At 33.1% G+C, this 12,726-nt stretch overlaps 3 protein-coding genes across 3 annotated transcripts; 1 reads left to right on the forward strand and 2 right to left on the reverse strand.

The window, feature by feature from the left end:
- Positions 1 to 428: 428 nt before the first annotated feature.
- LOC119635142 lies at positions 429 to 1,136 on the reverse strand. Its single transcript, XM_038029740.1, has 2 exons — positions 1,019 to 1,136; positions 429 to 943 (listed from the first exon to the last, which is right to left on the reverse strand). The coding sequence occupies exons 1-2, from the start codon at positions 1,055 to 1,057 to the stop codon at positions 545 to 547; spliced, it is 438 nt and encodes a 145-aa protein (XP_037885668.1). The 5' UTR covers positions 1,058 to 1,136; the 3' UTR covers positions 429 to 544.
- Positions 1,137 to 4,851: 3,715 nt separating this feature from the next.
- LOC119635144 lies at positions 4,852 to 5,576 on the reverse strand. The gene is made up of 2 exons (XM_038029741.1): positions 5,432 to 5,576; positions 4,852 to 5,365 (listed from the first exon to the last, which is right to left on the reverse strand). The coding sequence occupies exons 1-2, from the start codon at positions 5,480 to 5,482 to the stop codon at positions 4,988 to 4,990; spliced, it is 429 nt and encodes a 142-aa protein (XP_037885669.1). The 5' UTR covers positions 5,483 to 5,576; the 3' UTR covers positions 4,852 to 4,987.
- A 5,049-nt stretch (positions 5,577 to 10,625) lies between these two features.
- LOC119635140 (endophilin-A) lies at positions 10,626 to 12,328 on the forward strand. Its single transcript, XM_038029738.1, has 2 exons — positions 10,626 to 10,663; positions 10,992 to 12,328. Exon 2 carries the CDS (start codon positions 11,050 to 11,052, stop codon positions 12,160 to 12,162), a length of 1,113 nt encoding a protein of 370 aa, XP_037885666.1. The 5' UTR covers positions 10,626 to 10,663; positions 10,992 to 11,049; the 3' UTR covers positions 12,163 to 12,328.
- The last annotated feature ends 398 nt before the right edge of the window (positions 12,329 to 12,726 follow it).

Raw genomic sequence — 12,726 nt, forward strand, 5'->3', positions numbered from 1 at the left:
AACATAGGTAATTCAATAACTGTTACGTTACTAATAAGAAGATATTAACAGATTTTATGGGACATAACTTGAATGTATTGTTACAACTAAAATGTTCAACTTATTATACCACTTTCTCATCTAAGTGTTCAACTAGTTTATCCAAATTTTTTATATATAAAATTTTTGTAGCTTAGACTGAAGTTTACTGCCAGTGATAGTAGCTTTAAGTGATACTCAAATTTAAAACATTTGTTTATAGTTTTACTCAGTTCTCTTCATCCATTATTGCTATGATTGTTTTTTATTTCCATACGGTTTCTTCTGATCTATCATACTATCATTATAATGCATTAGCTTATTACGAATTTATCAAACAAATTTTCCTTTGTTTTTCTTTCTATTGGATTACGCAATCAGATAATTTGATTGTTTTTTTTTTGCTTTTCATCTTTTCACTAAAGTTTATTTAACATAAACATAAGCTTTCACAGGCAAAAAAATTAAAAAAAAAAAAAGAACTTTTACACTTAATCTAATTCATAGAAGGAATATAGAGACAATGTTACCAAAACAGTTTCATTTTTCCGGCTCCCGATGTCGTAGATGGCTTAGAATTATATAGGTTTTGCAGTTCTGCTAAAGCGGCCAAACCGCTCCGGAGTAAAGCATTGGTGCATATCTTATATGACCAGATGTCTTCAACTGTTTTCAATTCACTTTCGCAAAAACTCAAACCGTCACGAACGTTTTGCAAAATTTCGTAACCTTCTGACTTGGCTTCGGCGACCAGATCATCGTTTATAAAGTCCTCAATTATTTCAATGGTAACCTTTGAATATTCTAAGGCTTCTTCTATCGTTACATTTCCCGTATTCTGTGTAATATTATTTATCGTAATAAGTTTGTTTGTCGCTGTCCCGGTTAAGGCTACGCTTTGACCGTATATTGCCGAACAAATGCTCTGCATGGTTATAAGAAGAAAGTTTAATTTCGAAAATAATTGAAAAAACAAAAATTAAATAAAATAATTAATTACCAATGTCAGCGTAACGAGGACAATAAATTTACAAAGCATTTTTTTTCTTTTTCTATATTTCGGCTTAATTAAACTTAACTACTTAACTACTTTGTGCTTTTCGATCAACTGGAATATTTTTTTTAACTTATAATTATATACCTTTTCGTTAATTGTGTACATCTTATCTGTTATATATTTGCATTGCGTTTCTTATGCGTTAAGATCATTGTACGTCAGAGTTTCTAAAACTTTTTCGTCTCCTCTTTAAATGATAAACCTGCGATTCACTGAAACTGAACTAAACTAAATGAACTAAAATATCGTATATTTGCTGCATGGGAAAGGCGATGGGCACATAGGACGTGAAGACACATAAATATGCTTTGCCGAGGGCAGCTCATTGATCCAATTTGCTTTAATTTCGTGCCAGGATGCGCTCGGATCACAGTTTCGGAACCTACGCCATAGATATTTAGAATGGAATATTTGCTCTTAACTATTCCGATTAGATAAAGGGAAATACACATCCCGTTGACAAGCAAATTGCAGTAAACTGATGCAGGCAGGTCACATTTGGATGGATACATTATATTTGTCAGTCGATTTGTAACGCATATCTACGCCCTATTATCACATATGTTAAATGCAGGCTTGGATTCTAAAACGATTTGTTCATGTCATCTCATACCCACTCTAATAGAGGCACAGCCCTGCACAGTTTCGTAGGGCATATGACGCAGGGACATAGGGTAAACAGATTTGGAACTTTTTTTTCCTTTTAAATGACAAACTCTCCTCATACCTGTAGAAATAGTGTTGAGCAGAAAAGATTATTGGCGGAAAGAATGCGCAACACAGCCAGCTTGAAAATGGCCATAATCTGCTTGTCACGCCCATTATTCCCCCTATATACTTGTAGGTTTTATGTGGGCCACAAAAAATTAGTTACGCCCTCTATTTTTCCAAAATGTCTAGAGCTTAACTTAGAGCCGCTGAAGAAGAAATTGACAAACGAGCTACGTTCGTGTGATTGTTTTGTATTTTTCAAAGACGAAACTCTTTCATTTCAAATATTTTGTATTCAAAATTCATCTCCACTCGGATAGAATTTTCTCATTCAAATTACTCGTCATTGAAAGGAGAAATCAGTAATAAAATGTCGTAGTAGATAGTAGACAGTAACAATATTTACTCAGTCTCTTATTAACTTGTATGAATATTATAATACAAATACCTAAACGCATCCGCTGAGTAAGAAAAAAAACAAATAACAGAAAAATAATCGAATAATAATTTCTTTATTAATTGCTGCTTACCAGTGATTTACAAAAATGAACTACTCCGCATTAGACATTATATGTTCATTATATATAGTTACCTACTACCTAATATTCTGTTGCTGCTATAAATGTCAAGTTAATTACTTAAATGTAAAATAATACACAACACAACATTATTGTTAAATAAATGTCATTTTTACTGCAAACTCTCACAATTAGCTAAATAAACTCTGTTACTAATACAATAAGATTTTGCTATGGAAACAAATGTCATAATTTTGTGTCTATTAATTTCATTATATTGTATGTACATACGCGTATAAGCGTGTGTGCGTATACAGTGTCAAAAAGTTTTACAAAACTATTTTTAAATGTTATATGACACGTAATGCGAAAACGCGCGCACGCTCACGCCATCATTAGCCAAAACTATTTAGTTTTTAATAAAAGTTGACAAAAAAGTTAGTTTTACAAAAAAAAAAAAAAAAAAAAAAATTAATGATTTTATATTACTTCTATACTCATCACACATACATTTACAAGGAAACTTGTTGTTATTCGACATAACATACCTGTTGGTGTAATAATGTTCAGTGACAGATAGGATGGACACTCTCTGGATTTTCGCTCCAATAAACGTTAATTCTCAGCAGTGGCAGCAAATATTTTGCAAATTTTTATTTCTTTTATTAAATATTCTCCTTAATGGTCGATAATTCGTTTGGACATCCGATGAAATCAATTTTTACAGAATTTTGTTTTTTTTTTTATGTCAACCGTATCTGAAGAGAAATCTTTGTTCATGCGGGATGACTCAACATGATATATATTTAAAAATGAACGGCATCCAATATCAGTTTTCCCAAGTCGAATAACTATTTAGCATCAGCATAAGTATTGAGTGTGGCAGTGTCCTTTAAAAATACTTTATCTTTCGCTTTTCCTTTGTTTTGTGCTTAATTCTCTTCTTAACTTCCTTCCTGACAGCTCCTTATTTGAAAAAGCCTGCCTATGAATCAAGATTATTATAAATTTTGAATGAACTTTTTCGAACAATTAGCATAGGCTTATACACCGGCTCTTCGCCTATTCATGCAGTAAGTGACGTTGCATTTTTACACATTAGTAATTGTATGCTGGCCTTAGTTCAAGGTCAAAATGTGTCTCAATTCCAAAAGAGATTCTAGTGATAATCTTGTTTCACGCGAACATTTCGGAAGAGCCTTACAAAAGCTACAGTCCAGTGCGATACAAAACTTACAGCGAATATTGCAATTTTGCAAAGACATTGATTGATTTGCGAAAGCATTATACTCACCTTTGTCAAGATAATCGTCGCGAATAATCCTACATCCTACATACAAAAGTGTTTGCAAATTTGAGAAATATTTGTAACTCAAGGAAAGGAAAAAAAGGTGAAAGGAAAAGGTGCAAGCTGAGAAGAACAACTTCCAGTTATCAAGTCCAAGGTTCCGAATGTCTATCTAATATTTGCCAGACATAATATCATCTATTCAGAATATGACAACGATTTTTGTTTATTTGTAATTTTACATTATGCTAAGTCTTTTGTTATAAAATATTATCGCCCAGTCTGCAAGTCTCTTCAACTAAGACAAGATTAAAAAAAAAGTTTAAGTTCAATTTTTGTGACTACAAGAAAAAAAGTTGGATTACGCTACTTCGGTCCACAACAGTTGTCAAGAGTATATTCTTCACTTCTTGGCGTCACCAAAAGAAGGAAAGAAAGTATATCCCATCTTTCGCTAATAGGTGTAAACTAGTAACGTTCCCTTACAGATTACATAAATGTACGCTTTCATGGTTGATGGACTAACCAATTAATCTTTTGGTTTGTTTTTTTTTTTTTTCGAAAGCGACGAAAGGGATATCTGTATTTAAAAAAAATTGTTTTCTAAAATCATTAAAAGCCGTAGTGTTTATAAAACGAATGCATCTGTTCGCTCTCTCTTATTTAACTAACCCTATAGCATCTTTATTTAAAGCATCCGCTCATATGAATTTCAAGAGTTATTTGACTTTTCTTCTTTTTTTTTTCCCCCAAACACTTTATTTTAATAGTTGTTATGCGCAGTAGTTTTCATTATCATGTAGCGAGAGTGTTCTCCGAGTATTAGAGTTTAATTACTTTCATTCACATATCATTCGACTACAGCTGCTACTATTCTGCTGCTGCTGCTTCTGCTGGTGCTGCTTCCACTCATAAAAACAAAGATTAAACTAAAACTATATTTAATTTAACAACAGTGTGTTCTACTATTTTACACAAACATTAAATCTCTTTCAATAACTAAGGGAGAAGTTGCGTAGCAGATAATAAATGAAAATCTAAAATTATTCCACTGAGGTACAAATGTCATGGCAAATAGAAAACAAACAAAAACAACAAAAACAACAACAACAACAAAAACTCAAAATTTGAATTTGCAAAATATCTCTTATTGGAAGCCCTTACTACTTGCTTACATACACCATGAATACCCACTGATACTTACACTATGACTTACACTACGCACCCCGTTATAATTAGTTTCATTTGATACCCACAAGTGCTGTTTAAAAATAATTAATTTTTTTTTTTATTTAATTTTTATTTTCCGCTAATTAAATTTATGACATTTTGCCCAAAACATAATCACTTAGAGAATCCTTATCCATGTCCATGCATTTATCATATAATCCAAGTTTAAACCACATTCGCAGTTCCAGCGCTTGCGGCTAATTGGGCTCTAGCTGTGGCTTCAGTTTCAATCGCTTTCAATTGATTTTTAATTGTTTTCATTTGCATGCTAGCACAACGAATTTGCAACCAAGGCAATGGTGCAACAGTGCTGCAGCTATCGAAAGCCTCTCCGGAATTGCTCAAAATATCCAAAACGCGTTGTCTTAGATCTTCAGGCAAATCGGGTTTAGACAACAGCTTTTCAGCCTCAGTCTGCAAGACTACAACTTGAAAGAAATATCCGGCCGATAAGCCACCAAAGGGACTGGCCATACCCATTCCCATACCCATTCCCATGCCCATACCCATGCCTGGGTTACCAACACCAGGTCCGTACTGAGCCTGATTTATAATAAAATTTTTACTAATGAAAACATACTTTTCAAAACTTTTGGTCGGGGGGCTTACCTGACAACCGGCAAGTGCGCACACAAATAATAAAGCCAAAGCGAATTTCATTATGATGCTTAGTAACGTTGTTGTTATTTTATTTATTACAGGGAGGATATTTCGTTCAGATTGTTCGTTATTTTCGTTGGAACTACTTATTTCAAGTGCACTGCTCGCTGTTTTTATATCAAACGACCAAGAATAACAGTAGTTTTTTTTTTAATTATCTTTGTAAAGTCTTGCAATTGTTATTGTGCTATGCATCGCTTTTCATCTAATCTTTAAGATATTGTTGCACTTTATGATCATATTTCCTGCTCTTTTTTTTTTTATTTTATTTTGATTTTTTTATATTTAGAGCGCGTGGTTCAGATTAAATTCATTTAACTTTAAAGAAAATGAAATTTGTTCAGTTCTATGCAAAATTTGCTAAGAAAAAAATTTGTATTTCTGCAATCATTTGTGCTATGCACCAGTAACGTGAACCCTGCAGAACTTTAATATAATTGCTTATCAGATGTATGCGCACTTGTTTATTATTATAATCTTGTTGTTTTGTTATACAGTCTTGTTGCTATAAAAATTTTATTAGTATTTGTCTAAATAGCTTACGCAGTTTTCGATTAATTACAACGTCAATGATGTCATAGCATTTTCAAGTATTTAAAATTTAGAATTTTTTTATATAAAAACAACACTTTTAATGCCTTAATTAAAGTTTTGAGTTTTTTTTTTTTTTTTTAATTAAAATTCTAATCAATCTTTACGATGAAATTGTTTCAAGCTCTTTTAATACATAATATAAAGCGATTTATAACAACCCCAGCAAATAAATCGCATGCTATTTATATCTCTATCTCAAAGAGCTACAAAAAATACATACTACCACCAGGTTTCACAATATAAAATATATCAAGTGTGCATAGCAACGGAGTTTTTCATTTTAGAGAAAGGTAATGACTTTTTTCCCGTAAATTTGTTGAGTTAGTGGGTGGACGTGTTACTCAAAGTGTTTGCTTTTAGATTTTCTTTCTTTGCATATATATTTTCATGTACTCTGAGTGTCAAAAAAAAATTGTTAAAGACGACTTAACTCTAGATGTTACAATCATAGGGCTTTGAATAGTGTAGAGCATGCAAAAAAGAATCAATAAAATAACTCAAAAGGTGAACAGATTTTTTATCGGCCTTCATAGCATACCGATTGATGTTTTAAGCTCAAAACTCGTCCCAGTCACTGGTGATTTACAAATTCATAATCTGTCTCATATTCCCGAGAGGCTACCTATTTATGTTGATTTCATTTTGGTCGAAATTTCTGAGTGTAGTGTGAATATGTTAGTTTATGCTTTAAAAAAAAGCCTTTATAATGAGAAAGACAAACAAATCCAATACTATTCCAATTGGAAAATATCCGAATGTTTAAATAATGGAAAATACTTTAAACAACGCAATTGCCGACCAGGAGGATGCATTTACGAGCTCTTGTCTGTGAAAATTGAGGAAGAAATTGGCACTTCCAAAAGCTTTAACTACAAGAAACGAAAAAGGAAAACATGGAAGTGACAATTAACGCGCGAGACATGCATTTATTCTGTGGATAAAATCACTTTACTTAAAAATTTATATCCGTTTATTGCCTTCTAATACTTGATATTTATGATGGATATACAAAAGACTTGTCATCGCGAGCCTTGAAGGGTCAACTTAGACGAAACTTAGACGAAATATTATATGACTGCGACTTTTGTCGAAAAATTTAAAAAATTGCATTTTTTTTCCCCATATAAAGATTTTTCATACAGTGGTTCTTAAACTTGAACGATCCAAACCATTTTCAACGACGTTCGTCCTTGGGCCGAACGACGTTAGTAGATCAAATTTCATCAAACCATTTCAAAAATTGCCACTTATAGGTTAAACACAAATTTACTTGAAGAGACGCCATAAGGGCTAACGGAGAGACAGACTCAATATAATGCGGATCTTAAGACCTTCTCGATGTTACATGGCCCTACATAAACTGAATATACCCTGTACCACAAAGGAATATTTAATACTCTCACTCCCCGATAAAGAAAGCAAAGCAAGTGAGCATCGAAGAGAAATAAGATCTGAACGCCTTTCCCTGCTTTTGCCCTGCTTTACGTATGAAAAGTTTTCAAAGAAATTGAATTCAATTCTCAAAAAGCCAACCTTTTGGCATCTAAGTATTAAATAGAGGCAGATAACAAATTAAAATGTAATTTAAGCCAAATTTACACTCTCCAGATTCATTTGTCCCTCCTTATCGCAGACTTAATCTGCTTGTGCTTAGAAAGGCGGCAGTATTTTCGCAGTCATAAAAGTTAAAGTTTGTTAAAATATGCTTAGATAAGAAAATCATGTTAAAGAGATAAAATTTCTTATATCCAAATAATTATTATGTAATTTAAAAACAAACATAAGTTTTATGCTAATTTATGGAAACAAAAATGTTTATAAATATTTGAAATATTTTCGAAAAACTTCACTCTGTCTGCAAAGTAAAGCAAGAAATGACGATGAGTTTCTATTTAACAAGTCTTGTAACTTTTGGTAAAAATTTTGAAAGTGAAGATTATATTTTAGATATAAAAATCTATTAAAGCATTTTAAATTTTTGCAGCATTCTTTGCTGACTCCAGTCAGGGTCGCCTTCTGGAATCAAGATATATTTTACCTCTACTAACGAACAGAGTAGCGGTAAATAATATTGTCGAGACTGCACAGGCAGACCGCATCCTAAGCCTGACGGAAAAAACAAAGCTTGCAAATAATTCGATGAGTAATCTTCAAAAAATTAAAGCATTTCTCATTCAAAGCTTACAACGTTTACGCAAAAATTAACCAGATGGAATACTACCGGCCCTTCTTCTTACGAAGATAGAAAACATGTAAAATTAAATCGTCCACTAATGCCATGCCATCCATTATGTACAACAATATAAACACTTAAACAACACTTAAAGCAAGAACATTGTGTTCAAAATAATATTAATAAAGTTTAGAGAATGACATCGAATACAGAACAACTTAATGCACGATACACTAATTTTCAATCACTTTCCATAACTTGATTAGGTCAATGAATCCGTTTAATAAGAGTAAAGTTATTATCAATAACACTCAAAAGATTTTATCGCATATATTGATAATAAGCGATAATTCAAGCAGACTAAACGCGACTAAAGTGAATAAAGCAAAATTTTCAGATACGAATTCGAAAGAGATTAAAAACAAGTCAAGGCACACGCTTCGATAACCTAAAAGCGGAAGTTTTCATTCGTTTGTGAGAACAAGCAGTGACCACGGTCTGCAAATTAAATATCCTACCTACCGCCCTACAAATAGTCATGTAACAACCAACTTTTCAAAGGAAGGCATTGTATGGGAAGATTAGAACACGTCACTGTACCAATTATCATGAAAATATCTTAAAAGTTGCAGCTTGTGGATTGAACTCAGGAAAATAGGACGGACAGACGGACAGACAAACTTAAATCAATTAAGCAAGTGATTCGGAATCGATCGGTATAATAAAAGGTTGATCTATCTTAAGTCCTTGGTGGTGTTGCACACATCTGCACACACTCAATATACCCTTGTACTCTATATGGTAAACTTTTAAGCTTACAAAATACTTTCCCCTTTCGATCCTTCCCTAAATACGTGTTTACGTTTTCTTCGCATCATTTTTTTTAAATTCTATTTCGCTGAATCATTGCTTTTATAATAAAATATTCAATTGTAATTAATGGGATATTTATTACCTTGAGGATATTTTAATCAAATTAAGCAAAACTAAACATAAATTTTTATTTATTATTAATATTTATTCTTTTAATGCTTCCATATATTTTTTACATCGCTTGATCATTGTCCGTCCATAATTAACATGAATACAAATTATTATTGATGCTTAGTTTCTTAGAGATCATGGAAACGGTTTATCGGTCAAAATAAACAACAATCCTTTGTATGTTAATGTGTGTAGCATAACCTGTTGGGCCTACGAGTTACACTATAAAAATCACATTTTATGAATGAATCGCTTCAAGGTTAAAACGTGCGCTGCAACTTTCCAAGTGCTTCGAAACAACACGCAATACCTATATAGAAGTATTCTTCAATGTTTTATAAAAACTCATCATCACTAAACCATTGTCAAAAGGCAAATTTTAGATTAATTTATCACTTTTACAGAGCAAATCTTTTCCCAAAATTTATAGCCTTTTAATTTCGGTTGTAAAATATAGAAACTGTAACGCAGCTAACTCTAAGTTTGGTCTGGTTTGCGCTTCCTATTCCTTAGAGTACGCAATTAAGGTACATATTTTTCACTTTCAATTACACCTTCCTTATGTAATTGGTCAGGATTATGTTGTGTAGGGTATCCTGTTCGGACTACCATGAATTGACTGCAACCGATGTCGTCTGCTTTATCTTCTTTATCTTCAGCTGTTGTTTAGCTATTCATATGCTTTTCACTTTCCTCTACAGCCTTATCATCGCTATTAATATTTGATAAGCTTTAGTGCAAGGCGCAAAAACAAGCTTCAAAAACCCCCGGAAAGTGTATAAATTTATGACCAGTTTCAAATTTCGAAGGCATCTAAACATAACCGTGTGTTCGTCGATCGTTCTGCCTGCGGAACTTTGTAGTATCTGAGGTAAACTTTCGCTAATTAGCGAAAATAAACATATCGCTTACAAATTTGAAAAAGAATTTGGAAGGACACGTCTAAAACACTCACACACCTATGACGCAAAAACTTTTTTTTTGAAAATAGAAAAAATCAGCCGCATCCACTCTGAAAGTTAGTTCTTAGTCTTTTTTAGGATAAAAATGATGATTATAAAATTTTCTTACTTAATTTCTTTGTTGTTGTTTTTTTTTTATATCAGGTTAGTTAGATTATTTTATTTATTTTTCTGTTTTTTTTTTTTTCTTTTTTTGCTAAAACTATTCAATTTTTCGTTTTCATCATGGCAAGTTCCTTACCATGCACTATGCTGCAAGCATGTGGAGTGAAAGCCAGGCCATCTATTGATAAAAATGGAAATGCTTGACATTCAGGTTTTTTTGATTTTAGATGAAAATCCCCGTAAATTGTGGCAATCATGATTGCATTGCTTTAACGGCTATGAACATACGGCAATACAGTTGACAAGAAGAAGCATTCAGTAGCAAAAAATTATCGATTTGCGATACACGAAAAAGTGTAAAAGGTTTGGAAAAATTCTGTAAACGTTCAGAGAAAAAAAAGAAGTTCTACGTGAAAGAGTGTTCAAAGAAAATTTGTTATAATAGAATTAAAAGGAAAATTATTGAAAGAAGAAATCATTTGTATATATCACAGCACAATAATAATCAAGTAGTTAATTAAATATATATGAATATAATATCAATTGAGTTATAGCATAATAATAACACTAGTCATCAAAGCAAATTTTCTTTAATCGTTTTTCACAGAGAAAGTTGTTAACAAAGTCTGGCTTTTCGTTTTTTTTTATATACTTTCTGTTTCATCCTCTTGTTTGTAACACCGTAATAAAGATCAAAGAGTTGACGCTTTTGTGATTTAAAAAGAAGCGAACGTAAAGTTCAGAGCAAAATGGCATTTGCCGGATTAAAAAAGCAAATTAATAAAGCCAATCAATATGTGACGGAAAAGATGGGCGGAGCTGAGGGAACTAAGCTCGATATTGACTTTGTGGAAATGGAACGTAAGACAGATGTTACTGTTGAATTGGTCGAAGAATTGCAAATTAAAACCAAGGAATTCTTGCAACCGAATCCCACGGCCAGAGCGAAAATGGCAGCGGTCAAGGGCATATCAAAGTTATCGGGCCAAGCGAAAACGAATACCTATCCGCAGCCTGAAGGTCTCTTGGCCGACTGTATGCTTATGTATGGCAAGAAGCTGGGTGAAGAGAGCAGTGTTTTTGCGCAGGCGTTGGTTGAATTTGGTGAAGCGCTAAGACAAATGGCTGATGTAAAGTATTCTTTGGATGACAACATCAAGCAAAACTTTTTGGAGCCGCTACATCATTTACAAACAAAAGATCTAAAGGAGGTTATGCATCATCGTAAAAAGTTACAAGGCCGACGACTCGACTTCGATTGCAAACGTCGCCGGCAGGCAAAAGACGATGAAATACGTAGTGCTGAGGAAAAGTTTGCCGAGTCGCTGCACCTAGCCCAAATGGGCATGTTTAATTTGCTCGAAAATGATACCGAGCAAGTGGCGCAGCTAGTCACCTTTGCCGAGGCACTTTACGAATTTCACTCGCAGTGCGCAGATATATTACGAACCCTGCAGGAGACGTTGCAAGAGAAACAAGAGGAAGCCGCCGCGCGTCCCAAGCCAGAATTTGTGCCCAAAACCTTACTCGATTTGAATCTTGACAGTTTGGGCGAAGGTTCGGAGAGCTCGGGCACACCGGCCCATATGGCGATCGGTGCGTCTCCGTTACCGTCGCCCATGCGTTCGCCTGCCAAATCGATGGTTGCGACACCGTCACGCCAGCAGATGCAGCCCTATTGCCAGGCGTTATACGATTTCGAGCCGGAAAATCCCGGCGAATTGGGCTTTAAAGAGAATGAAATTATAACACTGCTGAATCGCGTTGACGAGAACTGGTTTGAGGGCTCGCTTCACGGTCGTACCGGCTATTTTCCACAGTCGTATGTCCAAGTGGTTGTACCACTACCCAACGGTAACTAAATGATTTAATTGCAAGCAATGATATGGTTCTAAGCATAACGGATTCTATACAAATTGTAAGTTGGTTCTCATTATGTATGTGCGTCTGGGATATTATAAAAACAATATTTTGACAAACAATAATTAATTTATTATTATTATTATTATTATTATGTTTAAATTAAAGGAAACAAAAAATGAATATATTAAATTTACACAAATTAAATGTTAATTAATATATATTAAATAATAATAAATATTAACTTCAACTTTAAATGAGAGACAAAAAACTATAAACTATATTTAGTATATTTATGAGAATACAACAAAATTAAAAATACTGCTTCTATTTTAAAGCAACAACAACAAAAATTACTAAAAAAATATTAAAATTAAAATTAAAAAAAAAAACAAATTTTTTTTGTCCAAAAATGCTACATATATAGTTTTCTCTTCCATCAAATTTTAAGTGAAAAAAGTGTTAGAAAAACAAAAAGAATATCTGAAGAGGAAGTTGTTAATTATGAACTTTTTCATGCCCTCTCACTTTTCCCCGTTATATTAACACAATGTTGTGCTCCAAAA

This window comes from Glossina fuscipes, unplaced genomic scaffold (genome assembly GCF_014805625.2).
Source record: "Glossina fuscipes isolate IAEA_lab_2018 unplaced genomic scaffold, Yale_Gfus_2 3, whole genome shotgun sequence".
Taxonomy (NCBI): Eukaryota; Metazoa; Arthropoda; class Insecta; order Diptera; family Glossinidae; genus Glossina; species Glossina fuscipes.